The following is a 17,262-nucleotide window of genomic DNA, read 5'->3' as shown; positions in this document are numbered from 1 at the left end:
TGCATCCTGCACTGTAATCGCAACTGCCTGTGCCTTTTTTTTTTTTTTTTTGCGAGCTCGTGTAGCCCCACGACCTTGTCACTGTACCTTGGACATACCAAACACATCGGGACAGTTGCACATTCCAAAGATCTGAAACCCAATCTCTCTTTGAACCGCCGAGATGATTGGCAGCGTCTTCTTCATATTCAACCGCCTGGTTGAGATCGTCTTCCTGATCCCAATCATTGGCATGCTGGTATGTCCCTCTATCAGCCAGTCCGATCAGTAATACCCCTCCGAGTCCCCCGCTAACGATATCTCCAAACTTAGGCCTACTTCGTCAACGGCTACCTAAAAGCAAATGAGCTGACCCCACCATATATCCTGGTCCTCTTCATTGTCAGCGTAATCGCCATCTTCTGGGCCCTCGACACTCTAATCCGCTTCTCAACAACAAAGCGATCCGCAATCTTCGTCGCATTTGTGGACCTACTCTTCTTCGGCGCCTTTATTGCATCTGTCTACCAGCTCCGCTTCATCGCCAATGCAGACTGTGCAAGCTGGAATGGCGGTTCCGTCTGGATCTCCCTAGGTCCATTCGGTTCCTATGGCCAGCGCACAGATAACCCGCTATCGCTGGACATTAACAAGACTTGCGCTATGCTGAAGGCCTCCTTTGCTATTGGTATCATGGAGACAGCATTCTTCTTCTGGACTGCGCTGCTTGCGCTGTTCTTGCACCACTCGCATAGGCCGACTGTTGTTAAGGAGACGACTGTTCGGAGACGTAGTCATTCCAGTCGTCGTGGTCATGGCTCTGGATCGCACTCGCGTCATCGCAGCTCCAGTCGCAGACCTGCGCCTTATGTCGTTTGATTTTCTTTTATATGATCTGCTTTTCTTTTTCTTTTTCTTTTACGCGAGGTGCTTCTCATGATTGAATGAAGATCATATGCCTTAATGAGATACGGATTGGGATATTTCCTTGGATGGATTGATACCAGAACAATTTTGAAATCACAGCGATGGGTACCATGTTTCAGATTTTCGTTTTATGTGCTGGAAAAATGGCCATTTCGGGCATTTGAGATTACAGTCTCCATGTCTTTTCATACTATTTTAGTTTTGTTTGCAATGCCAGCTCCACTATGATCAACACATGATATCCGACATATTTCTACAGATTTGGCCAAATTCCCCATTATGTTGTCCGGTCTATCAATCCCCATGGAAGCTGGGGTGCTAGCTTTATCTATGAAGAACTAGTAGGCGTAGCTAATTCTCCCTGGGCAGAAAGGGACCTCGGGAGTCAAATGTGCATGTTAAATAATGCCCCTAATTTCAAGTTGCATTTGGATTTAGGCTCTTCTATGGTTAGACCAAATATGAAATACGAGGAGCCAAGATCCTATTGTGACAAAGATCTACTCGGCCTTTCGTATTTCGTCCCGCGCCCCGTCTCCATAAATACTACATTCAGTATTGGCTTGCCAACTTGTTGTCTACTGATCTTTTTTTTTTCATGAATCTGTACTTTCACGATCATGTCTACCCAACGTTTGATAGGAGGCTTTGGACCGGCTGCTCTCATAATTGCATTGATTGTTCTAGCGTTCAATATCCTGCCTGTACAAGCGACGATTCCTACCTCTCAGCACTTCGATCTATCAAAGCCTTCATACGACCTCTTCCGCAGCAAGTCCCTGCATGATGCCACTGTACAGCAAGGCTTCGCATTTGACAACACCAATCGGCGACTTTTTGTCGCTCAGCGACGTGATGGTTCTTCTGAGACTTCAGGTGATCTATGCATTACCCAACTTGACTTCGACGGCAACTACGTGGGATACATGTATTTAACCAGTTTTGGTCACGGCGTCTCCTTTGGCGCTCAAGCAGTCGGCTCATCATCCTACCTATGGACGGAAGTGGAGGCCAATTCGAATGGATATGGCAAGAAACTTGCTCGGTTCAAGTTTGTTAGCGGAACTACACTCTCGTCGTCTTCGTCGTCACTTGAGAAATTCGTCCCAATCACTGGTGCTACAGAACATACATGCTCCATTGATCCAGTGAACAACCGTCTCATTGTCCGTCACAGCCTTAGTGACGGTAAACACATTGCCGTCTTCAACTTGGATGAAGCAACGGATGGGGATTTCTCCAGCCCTCTCGCGAATTTCAAACATCCGTCGTTGGACACAGCATCGGCTACATTCCAAGGGTATGCAGCGTATGGCCAGTATATCTATCTCTTGTACGGCAACTCGTATGATGTCACCGGTGGTAAGGTCAATTCAGACGTGACCACTGTCAACATGAATACTGGATCTGTCGTCCAGGGTCCTCTCATTACAAAAGCGGGATCAACACTATCATTCCGCGAACCTGAAGGATTGGCCATCTATAAGACTGCGGCCGGGGAAGTTCGTCTTTTCTTGGGATTTGCGTCGGGTGACAGTGGTGATCGGCGATCGAATTTATTCTACAAGAATGCTTTGGTTTAGTCTGTATACATCAATTAGGGAGCAACTAATTGTAAAAATAAAAAAAAGTCCGCAATCAATTTAACCTACCTGTTCACCCCAAACTAAGCATTCAAAGCAATCTGAAAGTAAGCTGAAAGCATTGTCATATATCCTCCACATCAAACCCCATGTAAAGCTGGTGGACGTCAGCATCAATGTGGAAAGTAACGATTCTCGCAATTCGCTTTCTTCCTTGACCCCACGCACACAGAACAAACGCTGCAACGATTTTACATATTCCAGTCCCTAGCCGAGCACTGAACTCAGACGAGGAAGGCTCCCAGATCTGCTGTGTACTGGATGGATAGCGAAGTCCTTCGCGGGATTTGTACACCTTTTTGATACATGACAGGGCGTTCGTTTCGTTGATATTGGGCACAAATACATTCTGCAGGCTATTCAAAGGGAAATCCAATTCGTAAGCTGCCTTGGTAAACTCGAAGATGTATGGATCGTCGCTTCGCTTGGATCTAAAAATATCGTCAATAAAAATCACTCCTGGCCCAGTGCGCGCAATCCACCACACTGGTGGACCGTTGTCGCGCTGCGTAATGCTAATGCTTCGATAGGTGGAATTCGCGTTTCTCATGCTAAGACAGGTTAGTAACTTTGCATCTAGATTTGCAGATGCGCGGTCGACAACATAGTCACGGTGCCTGGGCTTCAAAGTGAAGGAAATAGGGTACGGGCAACCTGCTACACTGTAGTTTTCGATCCATTTCTGTAGGTTTTGTCCCTTCGTATAGGATAATTGTCGGCCGTTCTGCTCTGTGACAGTGGTTATGGAGTTAGATAAGATGAAGCTAGAGAAAAGTCTCTCAGCGTGCTTATTTGCGATTTGTTGGTATTATGTCTTTTCCACGGGATGGAATGTTTATAGGTGCTGGCTTATATATATATATATATATACTTAGAGACCAAGAGGATACAGGGGGTTCAGAGGAAATTTGATCAATACAATCAACTAGAATTAAGACAATGAAGCAAAGAATAACAATACGATGAGAAAGAAACGATTCAATAAAACGAACAATAACCTTAGAAGTCATAAAAACTCCCATTTCTTGAAAGAGTTGTTATGCTAGCGCAATCCAGTTTAATGTTCAGCCATATACCTATGGGCAATCGCTAAGAGAGCCGCATTGAACTAAGGATCTACAAGGTCCTGGAGCAAACAGGGGCAAACGTGTAAAAAAAACCTCGTGTGCCGTATAAATTCAACAAAGGAAGTCCATTAATAGAACAATTCTCAACGCCATTTTAGCACATGTGCAAATCCATTATTGTAAGCTTTATAGTTTGGCTGCTCCGTACATGATTTGCAGATTCTATAACTGCAAAATCAACATATCTTATTTTTATCCCAGACCCTGGATCTAGAACATTCATTTTCAATCTATTGGCTCGACAAACTATATATAATCTTGCGAAACACATACATAGTAGCCTTCGCAATATGCAACAGCCTACAAAACGGAATTGGCAGATATGATGTGTGATTATGGTCAGCAATTAGTTACTCGTTTAATTTATAATCAGCTAACTGACTCCAGATTGCTTGACCAACAAGTAGTGGGTCTTCGGAGATGGCCGAGGTGGGTTTGTCGCGCTAGTGCACTTTCATTGGATTGGATTCCAGGCTTCAATCTTTCCATACGAGTGACTCAACCGTACCGCAAGAACTTCCAAAGAGAGCAGCATTGAAAAGATCAACATGGCCACAGAGAGTGAATTTGTAACTGTGAAGGCATTCTTGCCCACAGTCCCACTTCCCGCAAATAGCGAGCGGCCAGAAATCACAACGGACCGCTTACTCCTCCGCGTCCCCCAATCAACCGACTTGGAAGCGTTACATGTCCTACGCACACAAGAAGAAGTCATGAAATGGACTAAGGCTGGGTGCATCGACGAAAGTATTGAGAAGACCAAGTCCAAACTGGATCCTTTCCTACCTCCAAACGATCTTATCACGGCCAACTATGTCATCTGCCTGAAAGAAACGGGCGAACTTATCGGTATCGGCGGGTGCCATATTTATCCGGGAACTCATGGATGGCCTGAAGTTGGATACATGCTTCGGACGGACGCTTGGGGGAAAGGCATTGCGACGGAGTTTTTGAGTGCCTGGCTACGATTTTGGTCAGAATTACCTCGGACAGAGCGGGAGGTCAGAGTTGAGAAAGAAATGGTCATTGGAGAAGGTGTAGTGGATGAGCACCTTATTGCTATCACGGAGGCAAGCAATAGTGGAAGTCAGAGGGTGCTGTTGAAATGCGGGTTTGAGCGATTCCGCGAGTTTGTCGAGGTGGATGGTACCGAGATCGTGAATCTTGTTGCTTTCCGTTTCGTTCCAAAGAAATAGATCTCGTTATGCCCTCTCTGTACGTAAAATATAAGAAAGCGTTGATATCACAGTACAGAGGAGCGGAACCTAATCACATCACCCCAGGTGTTACGTGCAAATGAACAGATGACGGAGAAAATGCCGTCTCAACCCGCCTACCTCAATATACAATCCGTCAACCCCAGGCCCAGCTCATTTCAAGTTTTCCAAGGCTCCCTGACATTGCACATCTTTCATTATGAGGGGGACTTACAAGTAAGCGGGTCGTCCCCGTTCACTAAGAGCATCAATGGGGACCATCCCTTCAGTCGACTAATCCAGTAGGAACAGCACTCTGAATATCCAAAAAGATATTCATGATTTTTATGATAGTTCAAATTTAAGCCCGGGTCAGTGTTTCCATGAAAATGGGGCATAATGCAATGAGAGTTTTATTGTACATTTGTTAAAGGCTAAGTAGTATAGAGAAATCTAACATAATCCCCTCAAATTGGGGGAGGGGGGGTTGGCTAGTAGTATGAATGTATATAAAACGCAACTGCAGGGCTGAGCAAGTAAAACAGGGCCAATTTATAGACAATTGACATAGTCAGTATATGCACGAGCAAAGATAGTAGCTCCAAACGCTCTATTGACTGTGTTTTCCACACTTTACTGCGGGATTGCCCGAACATGTATTTGTTCCAACGCATAACTATATAAAACCAGCCCTGCTCCCGGCATCAGTACAGCCACAGCTTCCACCGCCCCAGATGCAGTTCACAGCTACCGCCACACCAGTAATGGGGTTTCGATTTTGACAATAACCTCTGACTCGGACGTCGAAGCAGATATGCCAAACCTGGCCTGCCACGAGCTAACAACTGACCTACTGCAACGATCCCCAAGCAGCTTATCCTGCAGAAAAAGCTCTAAAGGGTCGTCAGCAGCTTCGACGTACGTCCTGCCTAGGGTCTTATATACATACTCCATGGCAATAATCGTACGTCCAATTGCTATTGTTACGTTTTCTCTCCTGTTCGTCGTCTGTATAGATCCATCTACACATAAATGAGTGGACTCAACCATCATTATTTTATCACCTATCATGTATCCGCCGTTGCAAACGTTTCATACCCATTGATACTAGATGAAAATTCAACAAGGACGCACAATGGGTCCTCAAGCAGAAAGTCAGGCACTCGAGATTGCCATGTTATGACAAGATCAGACACGACACTGGCAGCAGGGTTGTGCCTCCCCGCCAGAATGTCGCCTATCTGACGCACTTTCCTTCCTCATCGCTTGTCACCGCCATGAGGAGTTGCCGGTGGTATGGACACCGACGGCGACATCTACCCTGATAGATGGCCGATTGGTGAGCCCGTCATTTTATAGGCCATCGGACTTCCCTTCATTACTGTCTACGCAGGCTATTACTTATTGGCAAGTTCATTCCTCAGACCGTACATTTAGCTGCTTAGAAAAAAGGTTCATCGATGTCAGCTTCTGCAATAGACCCTTCATCCGTGGGCTCAGAAGTGAGACCGGGGAGCATATATGGTTAGAATTGCTACATCTTCAAGCTGGCTTGCCGATTGAAGCTATCACTTGTGGCCGAAACGCCGTTGTTTGGATACATAGCTCGCCCAGCACATAGCTCGCAGCGTTCAATACACTTTCACTTTCACTATGCATTTTGATGTCTTTATTCGCATAGGTCTCTCTTGATAGATGTCGCTAAAACGCTAAGGATAGTCCTCAGAAAGAGGATGTGATCATCTAACATAGTATCAGTACATACATAGTTGGCGCCGACTGCTATATCAAGGCTGGATGGGTCTTTTTCTAGCTTAGAGTGGCTATTGGAGTATGATATACAAACTTTTTAGTGTGCTGCTTACCTCCTTATTAATGGATATGGGCAATAAACAATATGAACTGGGTTATAGGGTGGACAAAGTGAGGTATTTCATCATACAGTTTGCTGAGTGTGTAATTTGCCTTAGTTGTGGTTGTCATCTCTGTGCCAACTACATACCGAGGATCGCCTGCTCATTACAATGAAACCGTGTAAAAAAAGAACCAAAATTGACTCAAAGTTGTTAATACATATCTCAACACCAAGACCTGGAATCATTTATACAGTACAGAGTCCCGTCGTTTCAATGCAATCGACCGGATACTAAAGCAAAATGCAATCAGAAGACAGAAGACACAAGACGCATCCCCTACTTCTTCAGCCCCTCACTACCAGGAGCCAGACCCGTAAACGGATCAAGACGCAGCTCCTGAGCCGTGATAGGGGTGTAAGAAGTCCGACCCTCCGCTGCCATCTTCAACCGACGCAACTGACCCGCCTCACCAGCGCGACCAAGAATCCCCGCAATAAGACAAGTAGCCCGCAGACTATCATCGTTCGAGGGAATCGGGTAGGTAACACGCGTAGGATCCGCATCGGTATCAATAATACCGATAGTAGGAACATTGTTAAGACCACACTCATGCAGCAAGACAACGTTCTCAAGCGGGTTAAGACAAACGACCAAATCGGGCTTGAGCGACGGGCGATCAGCAAGATCAGACTTGAAGTTAGGCAATTCCTCGTCCAGCGCGTTGACAACCTTCGTCTCGCAGTGGCCGAGAATCTGCTCGCCGTTCGTCAGAGAACCCGGAATCCATCGCTCGAAGATGTGGTATCCCTTGGCTAGCGATGCCGCCTTGACAACGGCCCGCTTCTGGCCCTTCCGTGTGCCGGCGAAGAGGATTAGTCCGCCGCGTGCGGCGACTTCCTCAACTACTTTTGCGGCGCGGCGGAGGTGCGCGGCTGTTACGTCCAGCGAGATGATGTGCACCCCCTCGCGGATACCGAATATGTATCGCGAGTTCTGTGGGTTCCAGCGTGAAGTCGAGTGGCCCAGGTGGGTTCCTGCTGCGAGCAGCATTTCCAGGGAGATCTGGGATGGCTTGGGGGGGTTGCGGATGACATTTTCGGGGTCGTAGGAGGATTTCACGGTTGTGCCGAGTTTTTTGAAATTGCTTCCTAGAGGAAGAAAAGAAAGATAAGGTTAGTTGAAGTGTTGGGAGAATCTCCGAGAAGGAATTCGCGGCTCACTTTGCGGCTCGTCTGATGTGAATTCTTGTTGTGCGGGTGTGGTGGCCTCGGATTGCGCCTGCACCATCTCAAACAGGGGGTTTTCTGTCCGAGAGATCTCATCTCTGATAGATGTCTGCAATGTCTCGACTGGGGTTTCGGGCAATGTCGACTGGAAGCGACTCGAAACTGGGGCTCGTCGGCTCAGAGCAAGGAGCTGGCGGCCTTTGGGATGTTGTTAGCAGGGGCATTGAATGTGATGGCAGCAATTGAAGCACACTCACTCTGGCGCATACAAAGCTTCCGTATAATCATTTTGGGAATACTAAATTGCAGATGTGTCTGACAAGGAGGTTACTGAGGACTTGTCCGCTCGAACTTTTGTCGGGCTTGGCAGTTGGTGCCTGAGGCCTTGCGCTATTCCACTTGGGGTGGTGTTTTGGCCTCTCCGCCTACTACACTTCTTCTCATAGATAGCACTGTCTATTATCATTTATGACTTACAGTTTACGGTTTGATTTACTGTTCTCTACAACAAACGGTTCAGCAAAGTAATCACGTTGCAATTCTGAAAATTATGGTCAGATCACACAAAGGTGATTTCCGATATCAACGCAGTTCTGTCATGGTACAAGCCTCTTGAGGGCGAAAAAAAAGCCCCATGAAAAAAAGAAAACGATCTGGCGGAAGGGGAAAAAATGCATGCCGACCCATTGTGATGATAATAAGAGCAAAGAAAGAAATTCATGAAAACCGTGTCATCAGGCAGAAAATGTAAGAAGAAAGTTCATCGGAAACCTCCTACTTCTTGAAGAAGCCACCGAGCTGATCCATCATGGAGCCGCCGCTGCCATTGTTGGAAGGAGGGCCGCCATACTGACCGCCAGGAGGGGGGGCACCGTACTGAGGAGGAGACTGGTCGTCCTTGTTGCGGTGCTTCTTGACGGCGTCTTCAGCGATGCTACCAATGATGGCTCCACCGATTGTTCCGAGGAAACCATGGTTGACCTTGTGGCCGGCGAAACCACCGGCAGCACCACCGGCGAGGGCACCGGCAAGACCACGCTCGCCCTCCTGGGCATCACCGGGGGCACCCTGGTGCTGCTCATAGCCACTGTGATCTGTTAGTACATGATGAATGAAGTGAAAGGTGAGGGAAGCACATACCCCTGGCGGTTCTGATCGTGCTGGCCGCCGTAGTAATCGGAAGAACCACCCTGCTGCTGGCCGTAGCCCTGCTGCTGGTGTTGCTGGCCGCCGTAGTACTCGGAAGAACCACCCTGCTGGCCATAGCCTTGCTGGCCGTAACCCTGCTGAGGCTGACCGTACTGTTGCTGTTGGTCGTAACCCTGCTGACCACCGTAACCTTGTTGGCCACCGTAGCCTTGCTGCTGGCCGTAACCTTGTTGGCCATAACCTTGCTGACCGTAACCTTGCTGGCCGTGGCCCTGGTTGTACTGGTCGTAGCCGGACATAATGTAAGTTGATAAAGATTGAAGGTGGAAGGTAGAGAGTAGTGTAAAGGTGAGGAGTGGTAAATGATGAAGAGAAGTCAAGTGAGGGGCCAACCTTTTATAAGAGGTGACTCCAAGTAACCACAGGGCTGACGGTAAGAACCCCACATGGCAAGCGAAAACTTACGAAACGAGGGGGGGCGCAGCGTTTGGTAAGCGTCAGCCATTTCAGCCCTGTATATCTTGCATATCTTGCATATTCGTGTTGTTTTTTTACCGTTATTTTACTAGTTCGGACCTGAAATCGAATCCCCCAGAACGTCAAATGGATGCACTCAGCCTGATTAAGTTAATTACACCGCCACAATCCGCGCGCAACATAGTACGGTATTTAACTGTGGCTATGCCAGGCTGAGTCTTTATGCATTACTACCCCCCCAAAATAGATTACAACAAACGCGGATCTCTCGGCTTCCACGGATCTTCCAGAATAATTTATCTCCGCTACTGCACACTGGCTCTCGGCATTCTGTATTGGGTCATTTTTTATTTTGCTGCCTACGCTAAGCCCCTTATTTCATTTGTGTCCCGACCCATAATACCCGAACAGAACGCCCGAAAGTTGGAGAATCGTCACTACTCCGAACTGTTGAAGGTGGCGTCCCGATATTCTCCAGACCTGACCTATATTGACATCACGAGTCCGAACTTTGTGACTCTAACAAAGATAGTGCCTGAAGCCAAAGTTATATACCTAGCTGTAGTATCATCTATAATAATTATCGGTGGCCCATCAACATTACCAAGCCCACATACCCACTTACCATTCGACGTGTCAACACATCTCCCCAAAACAAGTCAAATTGTATTGAAATCATAATGATAACATGTTGAAGTGACCTTCACATGATAGCGAATTTGGAGGGGGGGGGGGGGGAACAATGTGCAACGTAGATCACTTGTATACAATTTGACTTCGGGGATGTCAACAATATATATCTTGATGCGACAGCACGCGATCAATAATTGTAGAACTCGTAGAATATAATAAACACATCTTGCTTGCAATGATTATTGACAAAGAAGATCATCACCAGGTCACCTATTGTCTTGATGGACACACCACAGCCCATCTCTTGACCCCGTGGACCACTCAGGTGCTCTCATTTCTAGTGCATTGGATGATCGATTATGATCGACACATGACTGATTTAAAATATTCGACTATTAACATGGGACTCGATCGGATGACAGTAGCTTAATCCATCCCCCAAGGTCCTCCTGTGTATCCTACGTTGTACAGCGTTGCACAGCGTACGCGCTGACCACTGTCGAGTGCGAGAGTCCAAACCGCATCTGAGATATATTCCTAATACACGGCTTTGATCGTCATTAGATCTGATATGTTTCTTGTACATGCGCTATTAACTTAAACCAGAGAACACTTTGATCTCTACAAATACTAACAGATTTCCGAGATCAGTTTCAACCCCGAGTTGATCAACAGAGTGCAGTGGACATGCAGAACACGCTAAACCAATCAAACCGCCGAGTTGGAGCACTTCGACCGAACGTCTGCCTGTAGTTTGTCAACTCCTCATCCGTGCTTCAGAACTTATGCCCTGTGTCCTGCTGGATGATCATTGGGACGCTATCCAGTATCAGGTGATCCACACTTTGCTTTTTTATAATGTCAGCGCTATTTTTTCTTTTTTTCCTTCGGTGTGAGATTCCATATTAGGATATGGATCATGGTTGCCCTGCACTTATAACTAGAGCTAAGGGTATCCGATCGACATGGGCAACTTCCAACGAAGGGGTTTGCCTTTTCCACACTTTTATAATTGCTCCTAGGGATCATTGTTGGTTCTTCACTGCTCCGCTGTTTAGGCGAGCTATTACGCGTTTCCTTTGTATATGACTGGGCTATAGTTAGCCTGTGTACCAAAATGCTACTGCGATCGGCCCTCTCAGCTCTGTACTTTTGTCTCGGCATAGCGTCCACCAAATCACACCCAACGGTCTATATGATTCGACACGGCGAGAAGCCTCAGAACCCAAACGATCATGGTTTAACCCCAGATGGGGTCAAGCGGGCACAGTGTTTGAGACGTGTTTTCGGTCAAGGCTCAGAGTATGGCATAGGGCATATTATGGCACCTCGTGTGAGATGGGGTAGGTTTACAACAAGACTTGAGAGCAAACCTACCACAGTGCCAAAATGAGAGGCGCGGGAGATTGAGCTTCATAGAAATGGCTGACAAGATGTTTTCTGTTTGTAGATGGCGCGCATGGCCGTGCGTTTAAAACCGTTCTACCTCTTGCCAACGACCTCGGTCTCACAGTTGACACACACTGCAAGCGGAATAAAGTGAAATGTGTAGCCAAAGCGATCGGGTCGTATGATGGACCGGGCAACATTTTGATTGCATGGCGGCATTCGAACATGGGTGGGATCGAGGAGGCGCTTGGTGCTCTGGAGCCTATTGAATATCCGGATGAGCGGTAAGTGATTGTATCTTCGTGTCTCTGTGGCTTATTTGTATGGGTTTCCATTGCGTAATATATGCCTGGGAGACGGTTGTCCCATGGAGTATTCGACTCGCGACTCTTCAGCAGAAGCTCGTTTGTTTGACTTGTGTTGTATCCTGGCGCTGACTGCTTCAGATTCGACCTGATCTGGACAGATCTTTGGCCGTATGGAAATATAACGAGTATCAAAAGTGAGGAATGCCCTGGACTAGATGTCAGGACTGGCCTCGTGGATCAGTCGTGATATAGAGATGGAAGGCATGTCCACTTTGTTTGTTATTGAGCGTATATTCATGGATTGAATAAAAGAAAGCATAATAATAATCAGAGAGTCAGTAGAAGAGAAATATAGAAAAAAACAAAACCAAAACAAAACCAAAACAAAACACAATCAAAATGGATGAAGAGGAACAATAAAGTAGAGAGAACAATCAACCGACTTCCAGGAACCTTTCGATCAATGCACAGACCAACAAAGCAAAATTGTTTGTGGGAAGGCGGTGAACCAGCCGAAGCGGAGACAATTGTAGCGCCAAGATTTCATCCCCCCAAATTTTTCGTTGCGCTTGACTGTCGAGCTTTCCCTTCCAGATCCCAATTTCTGTCTACGGGAAAAGATTATGGATGATATCGAGGTTTGTGCACTTGGAGAATGCCCCGCAAGGATTGCGAGCTGACTGCCCTCAAGGAACGGCTGCGCAGCCATGCGCAGGCATTTGACGGTCTGCTGTCTTTGATCCCCGCCAAATACTATTATGGCGAAGAAGATACAAGTGTACGTAGTCCTTGTTGCATTTCATGAGGTGCTGCCTATGAGATTGGAGTCAGCTTGTGTTCTTGCCTCTATCGTTCGTTCCGAAGATCTCTATCTGACCGTCATCCTCATTTCTAGGATCAATGGCAACGCAAAAAGCAAACCAAAGAACAAGCACGCGAGGCGAAGCGGGCGAAGTTGAACCCCGAAGCCGCTAAGACCGCCAAAGACGTGATGGATGAAAACGCACGTAAGCGAAAGCGGGAGGACGGCACCCTCGAGTCCGACTCGTCCGACGGAGAGATGGGCACGGAGACACCTAAGGAAGGACTGAACCGCGGAACCGCCAACATCAAGAAGCAAAAGCAGGTTGAAAAGACTGATAAGCTAGACGCCGACAAGGCAGCAGAGGCTGAGGCACGGAAAAAGCAAAAGGAAGAGAAGAAGGCCCAGAAGAAGGCCGCCCAAATGGAGAAAAAGAAGGCCAAGGATGCTGCCCGGAAGGAGAAGGCCCAGCAGGTCAAGAAGCCATCGACTACCCAGGATTCGGAAGAATCTGCAACCAAGCCTAACGGCAATGCAGCTAAGGACACTGAAGCGTCCGAGGATGAAGAGGATGACGACCAAGAAGATGACGGTGTCGTCGAGGAAGGGTTCTCCATTGAGTTCAACGTTGAACAGGAAAACCCTTCTTCTGCCCCTTCTACCACCGACTCTCCTGATGCCTCAAATCCCCAATCTGGCACCTCCTCCATTTCCTCTATCGTCCCTCCCTCCACCTCCACCGAAGCCAAATCCTCAGAGCCCAAACCTCTCAAGCACACACCCGAAGAGCTGAAGCAGCGTCTACAGAAGCGTCTGGATGAGCTCCGGGCCAAGCGCCACGCAGATGGACTCAACGGCAAGCCTGCACGCAACCGCCAAGAGCTGATCGAAGCCCGCCGACAAAAGGCCGAACAAAGAAAGGCACACAAGAAGGAATTGCGCGAAAAGGCCAAGGTCGAGGAAGAGAAAAAGAATGACGAGGCCATGGCCCGCCGCTTCTCGCCTGGTGGCTCTGGATCCCTCCTGGCGTCCCCCCGCTCTCCTGCCGAGTCCGTCGGTTCCGCCAGCAACAACTTCTCCTTCGGTCGTGTGATGTTCACAGACGGCCAGCAGACAGATCTCACCGGAACCAACGTGCGCGAAAAGCCGAAGACCCATGGCGCCCGTGACCCAGCTTCCCAGCTCAAGGCTGCCGAGGCCAAGAAAGCCCGCCTCGAAGAGATGGATCCTACCAAGCGTGCTGATGTCGAGGATAAGGACCTCTGGCTGAACGCCAAGAAGCGTGCTCACGGCGAGCGTGTCCGCGACGATACCTCTCTGCTGAAGAAGGCCCTCAAGCGCAAGGAGACGGCGAAGAAGAAGTCCGCGCGTGAGTGGAGGGACCGCATCGACACCGTCGCCAGCTCTAAGGAACAGCGCCAGACCAAGCGCGATGAGAACCTTCGCAAGCGCCGGGATGAGAAGGGCACCAAGGGTGGCAAGAAGAAGTCCAGCAGTAGTGGAAAGAAGAAGGCTGCTCGTCCTGGATTCGAGGGCAGCTTCAAGGGTGGCGGCAAGAAGAAATAAACAAGCTTCTATCTGGTGGCTTAATTTTATTTCGTTTCTCACTTGCTTTTACATCAACCCGTCTTCTTTTATATTATTCTTTTTCTTTTCTCTGCATACCCTTCAAACCGGTCTTTGTCTCTTGGATGTAAAAATCCTTGAACTAAGGTCGCACACAGAAGCCCCCGAACCGACAAAAAAAAAGTGTTTTGAGACTTTGAACTGGGAAATATCCGTCCGGAGATCAAGGTGCCTGGTGTTTGCGTTTGTGTCTTTGGCGGCTTGGTCTGTCAATTTATGTCTATGCATGACAGCATCGGTAGCGATTTGATTTATCTGTGAATACAATATCATTTTCTTATCGGGCTGTATATGTGTTCCTTGTGTCTTTATCCCTATTTAAGCCTCTAGATCTCAAGATGTACTATATGTATGCGATTAGCGGGAAAATGTCCCGCACAGCTATAAGGGCGTTCAATCGATTGAATTTATATATTTGAATTGGATCTCAATCAGAAGAACAGAGCTGCTAGATTCCACAACATAGGAAATAAAAATAGACAAGGGAGCCAGTTTTCCAGGGAAAGACATTTCCTTTGGGAATTGACTAGTACAAGATGATAACACAGTCGAGGGCAAGTTATGTACAGTGATGTGATGGGGCTTAAAATCTTTCTTGTTTTTCAAGGCACTAGTAGTGCCTCTTGAATGGATGGGTATTGCGACCAGCATCTTCGTGTCCACACACCTAACATCTGGAATGGATGTGGATTTGCCTTGAAGATGCCAATCAGATTGGAGGGAAATAGACTATCGGTAGGGAGCATCTGCACGAGCAGCAGCCGCAATCTCAGGCTCCCACTTGTCACCGTTGGAGAGGAGCTTCTCCTTGTTGTACAGAAGCTCCTCGCGGGTCTCAGTGGCATACTCGGCGTTGGAAGCTGAAAGACAAAATATTAGTAATCCGGTCTGAATGTCAATTGAGATGTAACCGGGGGGTGTTCGACTCACTCTCAACGATGGCATCCACAGGGCAGCTCTCCTGGCAGTAGCCACAGTAAATGCACTTGGTCATATCAATATCGTAACGGGTCGTCCGGCGGCTTCCGTCTTCACGCTCTTCAGCCTCAATGGTAATAGCCTGGGCCGGGCAGATGGCCTCACAGAGCTTGCAAGCAATGCATCGCTCTTCACCAGTGGGATAACGACGGAGGGCGTGTTCACCACGGAAACGGGGGGAGATAGGACCCTTCTCGAAGGGGTAGAAGATAGTATAACTGGAGCATGGCCACGCAATTAGTTGATATATTTCGATGTCATTGATTCTGGATTGCGATCCGCATCGCCGGCAAGGTTGGGGTGGGTCAAGGACTTACGGTGGTCTGAAAAACTGCTCGAGCACCACGTACATGCCGCGGAAGATCTCTGCCATGAGGAAGTATTTGCTGGCCTTGTCCAAGGCCGACTCGGAGTCCTGATCCCAGCGCTTGGGCGGGGGCAGGCGGAACCCGGCCTGAGGGGGTCCCGCTGGGGTTGCTGCGCGGTACGTCGAGGAAGAGAAGTTTGCGGTTGAGCCCAGCAATCCGAAGGGGGTCGGCCGACGGTAGGCGATTAGCCTCGCGACCGAGCGGGTGGCGGCCATGGTTTTGGAGAGGAGAGTGAGGTTGGATATATGGGGGGAATCGAGGTTCAATTGGAGGTGGAAGGGGAGCAAGTCTGAGGTTGTGGTGGTTTGCAGGTTTCGGGCTTAGGTCATTCCTTTCTGTCGGGCGTTGATTGGCCCGCAGGATTTTGCTGGAGCGCGACCTCACATCTTTCCTCTTCTGCGGCAGCCGTCTTCCCCCAATCTCTACCCTTCTACTCTCCACCATTTCTTTTTAATACTTTAGATCTTTTCAGCCTTTGCGCTTGTCCGATCAATCTATTTCATCATGTTCCGCTCCGCCATTGTTCGTTCCTTGAAGGCTTCGGCCCCCCGTGTCATCAAGACCCCGGCTCCCTTCCACATCCGCAGCTCCCCCATTGCTGCCCAGGTCCCTCAATTCACTCCCTGCTTCGCTCAGAGTGTCCGCCTCTATTCCGCCCCTGCTGGTCTGAGCAAGACTGAGGCCGAGGGTCGGATAGTCAACCTGCTCAAGAACTTCGACAAGGTGCGTCATGTTGTTTTCCCGGGGAATCCCGCCATCTATCGGCTATAGACGAAAAGCAACATACTTACTGGACTTGTTTCATGTTTAGGTCTCCGATGCCAGCAAGGTCAGTGATTATCTATCGGATGCACCGTCGTGACCTTCATATCGCCATGAGCTATGAGAAAGGCGACCGAAAACATTCATCAACTAAACCCGTTTAACTTGCAGATTAACGGCGCTTCCCACTTCTCGAACGACCTTGGCCTAGACAGCCTGGACACCGTCGAGGTTGTGATGGCTATTGAGGAGGTACGCGCCCGGTTTCCCTCGGAAAAGCATCAATTGTATATTATATGATGGATATCTAACTGTTTCGACAGGAGTTCAGCATTGAGATCCCCGACAAGGAGGCCGACCAGATCCACAGCGGTACGTTAGGACTCGATGACCTCGTTATGGTTCGTGAACTAGAGCTGACATGAATATTGCGCATAGTTGAGAAGGCTGTCGAGTACATCCTGGCCCAGCCCGATGGTATGTGAATCCCATAGCACCTCTTCTCCCTTAGAAATTGCTAACTTCTTCATAGCCCACTAAATATTTAATTTGAAAACTTGGGATCGGTTGGAGAATCGGATAGAAAAAGAATCGGGATGTTGGCATCAGTGGAGTTCGCTGGACACAGCGACACTCAACTGACATGCTATTTTGTATGCTGAATACATGCCAGTGGCTTTTCTTTCCTACATCGTGTATATCATTTGAGTGCAATTTATGCAATTTTAAAGCAGTATTGCTACCACGTGGTGATGATCACCAAATGCGTCTGTACATTTTTGGTGTATGAAGTATGTTTTCAGCTTTATGGTCCAT

General features: G+C 48.1%; 10 protein-coding genes across 10 annotated transcripts; 6 read left to right on the top strand and 4 right to left on the bottom strand.

Moving 5' to 3' along the window:
• Positions 1 to 163: 163 nt before the first annotated feature.
• N7537_001052 (uncharacterized protein) lies at positions 164 to 858 on the top strand (the record flags this gene model as incomplete). The annotated part of the gene is made up of 2 exons (XM_056892110.1): positions 164 to 238; positions 313 to 858. The coding sequence occupies 2 exons, from the start codon at positions 164 to 166 to the stop codon at positions 856 to 858; spliced, it is 621 nt and encodes a 206-aa protein (XP_056757105.1).
• A 668-nt stretch (positions 859 to 1,526) lies between these two features.
• Positions 1,527 to 2,489, top strand: N7537_001051 (putative FacC-like extracellular signaling protein; the record flags this gene model as incomplete). The annotated part of the gene is made up of 1 exon (XM_056892109.1): positions 1,527 to 2,489. One exon carries the CDS (start codon positions 1,527 to 1,529, stop codon positions 2,487 to 2,489), a length of 963 nt encoding a protein of 320 aa, XP_056757104.1.
• Positions 2,490 to 2,613: 124 nt separating this feature from the next.
• Positions 2,614 to 3,099, bottom strand: N7537_001050 (uncharacterized protein; the record flags this gene model as incomplete). Its single annotated transcript, XM_056892108.1, has 1 exon — positions 2,614 to 3,099. One exon carries the CDS (start codon positions 3,097 to 3,099, stop codon positions 2,614 to 2,616), a length of 486 nt encoding a protein of 161 aa, XP_056757103.1.
• A 1,125-nt stretch (positions 3,100 to 4,224) lies between these two features.
• N7537_001049 (GNAT family N-acetyltransferase) lies at positions 4,225 to 4,872 on the top strand (the record flags this gene model as incomplete). Its single annotated transcript, XM_056892107.1, has 1 exon — positions 4,225 to 4,872. The coding sequence occupies one exon, from the start codon at positions 4,225 to 4,227 to the stop codon at positions 4,870 to 4,872; it is 648 nt and encodes a 215-aa protein (XP_056757102.1).
• Positions 4,873 to 7,064: 2,192 nt separating this feature from the next.
• N7537_001048 (mitochondrial 37S ribosomal protein uS2m) lies at positions 7,065 to 8,242 on the bottom strand (the record flags this gene model as incomplete). Its single annotated transcript, XM_056892106.1, has 3 exons — positions 7,065 to 7,876; positions 7,949 to 8,152; positions 8,212 to 8,242. The coding sequence occupies 3 exons, from the start codon at positions 8,240 to 8,242 to the stop codon at positions 7,065 to 7,067; spliced, it is 1,047 nt and encodes a 348-aa protein (XP_056757101.1).
• A 486-nt stretch (positions 8,243 to 8,728) lies between these two features.
• Positions 8,729 to 9,402, bottom strand: hel10 (putative high expression lethality protein Hel10; the record flags this gene model as incomplete). Its single annotated transcript, XM_056892105.1, has 2 exons — positions 8,729 to 9,041; positions 9,095 to 9,402. 2 exons carry the CDS (start codon positions 9,400 to 9,402, stop codon positions 8,729 to 8,731), a joined length of 621 nt encoding a protein of 206 aa, XP_056757100.1.
• A 1,928-nt stretch (positions 9,403 to 11,330) lies between these two features.
• Positions 11,331 to 11,890, top strand: N7537_001046 (putative phosphoglycerate mutase family protein; the record flags this gene model as incomplete). The annotated part of the gene is made up of 2 exons (XM_056892104.1): positions 11,331 to 11,556; positions 11,664 to 11,890. 2 exons carry the CDS (start codon positions 11,331 to 11,333, stop codon positions 11,888 to 11,890), a joined length of 453 nt encoding a protein of 150 aa, XP_056757099.1.
• Positions 11,891 to 12,565: 675 nt separating this feature from the next.
• Positions 12,566 to 14,278, top strand: N7537_001045 (putative 60S ribosome biogenesis protein Rrp14; the record flags this gene model as incomplete). The annotated part of the gene is made up of 2 exons (XM_056892103.1): positions 12,566 to 12,688; positions 12,806 to 14,278. 2 exons carry the CDS (start codon positions 12,566 to 12,568, stop codon positions 14,276 to 14,278), a joined length of 1,596 nt encoding a protein of 531 aa, XP_056757098.1.
• A 757-nt stretch (positions 14,279 to 15,035) lies between these two features.
• On the bottom strand, positions 15,036 to 15,972 carry N7537_001044 (NuoI/complex I 23 kDa subunit family protein). Its single transcript, XM_056892102.1, has 3 exons — positions 15,634 to 15,972; positions 15,269 to 15,534; positions 15,036 to 15,198 (listed from the first exon to the last, which is right to left on the bottom strand). The coding sequence occupies exons 1-3, from the start codon at positions 15,897 to 15,899 to the stop codon at positions 15,068 to 15,070; spliced, it is 663 nt and encodes a 220-aa protein (XP_056757097.1). The 5' UTR covers positions 15,900 to 15,972; the 3' UTR covers positions 15,036 to 15,067.
• Positions 15,973 to 16,188: 216 nt separating this feature from the next.
• On the top strand, positions 16,189 to 16,986 carry acpA (acyl carrier protein; the record flags this gene model as incomplete). The annotated part of the gene is made up of 6 exons (XM_056892101.1): positions 16,189 to 16,407; positions 16,496 to 16,513; positions 16,618 to 16,698; positions 16,770 to 16,818; positions 16,885 to 16,923; positions 16,979 to 16,986. 6 exons carry the CDS (start codon positions 16,189 to 16,191, stop codon positions 16,984 to 16,986), a joined length of 414 nt encoding a protein of 137 aa, XP_056757096.1.
• Between the last annotated feature and the right edge of the window lie 276 nt (positions 16,987 to 17,262).

Source organism: Penicillium hordei (assembly GCF_028827395.1).
Source record: "Penicillium hordei strain IBT 12815 chromosome Unknown utg000001l_segment0_segment0, whole genome shotgun sequence".
In the NCBI taxonomy this organism is placed as follows: Eukaryota; Fungi; Ascomycota; class Eurotiomycetes; order Eurotiales; family Aspergillaceae; genus Penicillium; species Penicillium hordei.
This window is presented reverse-complemented; position numbering and strand designations above follow the sequence as displayed.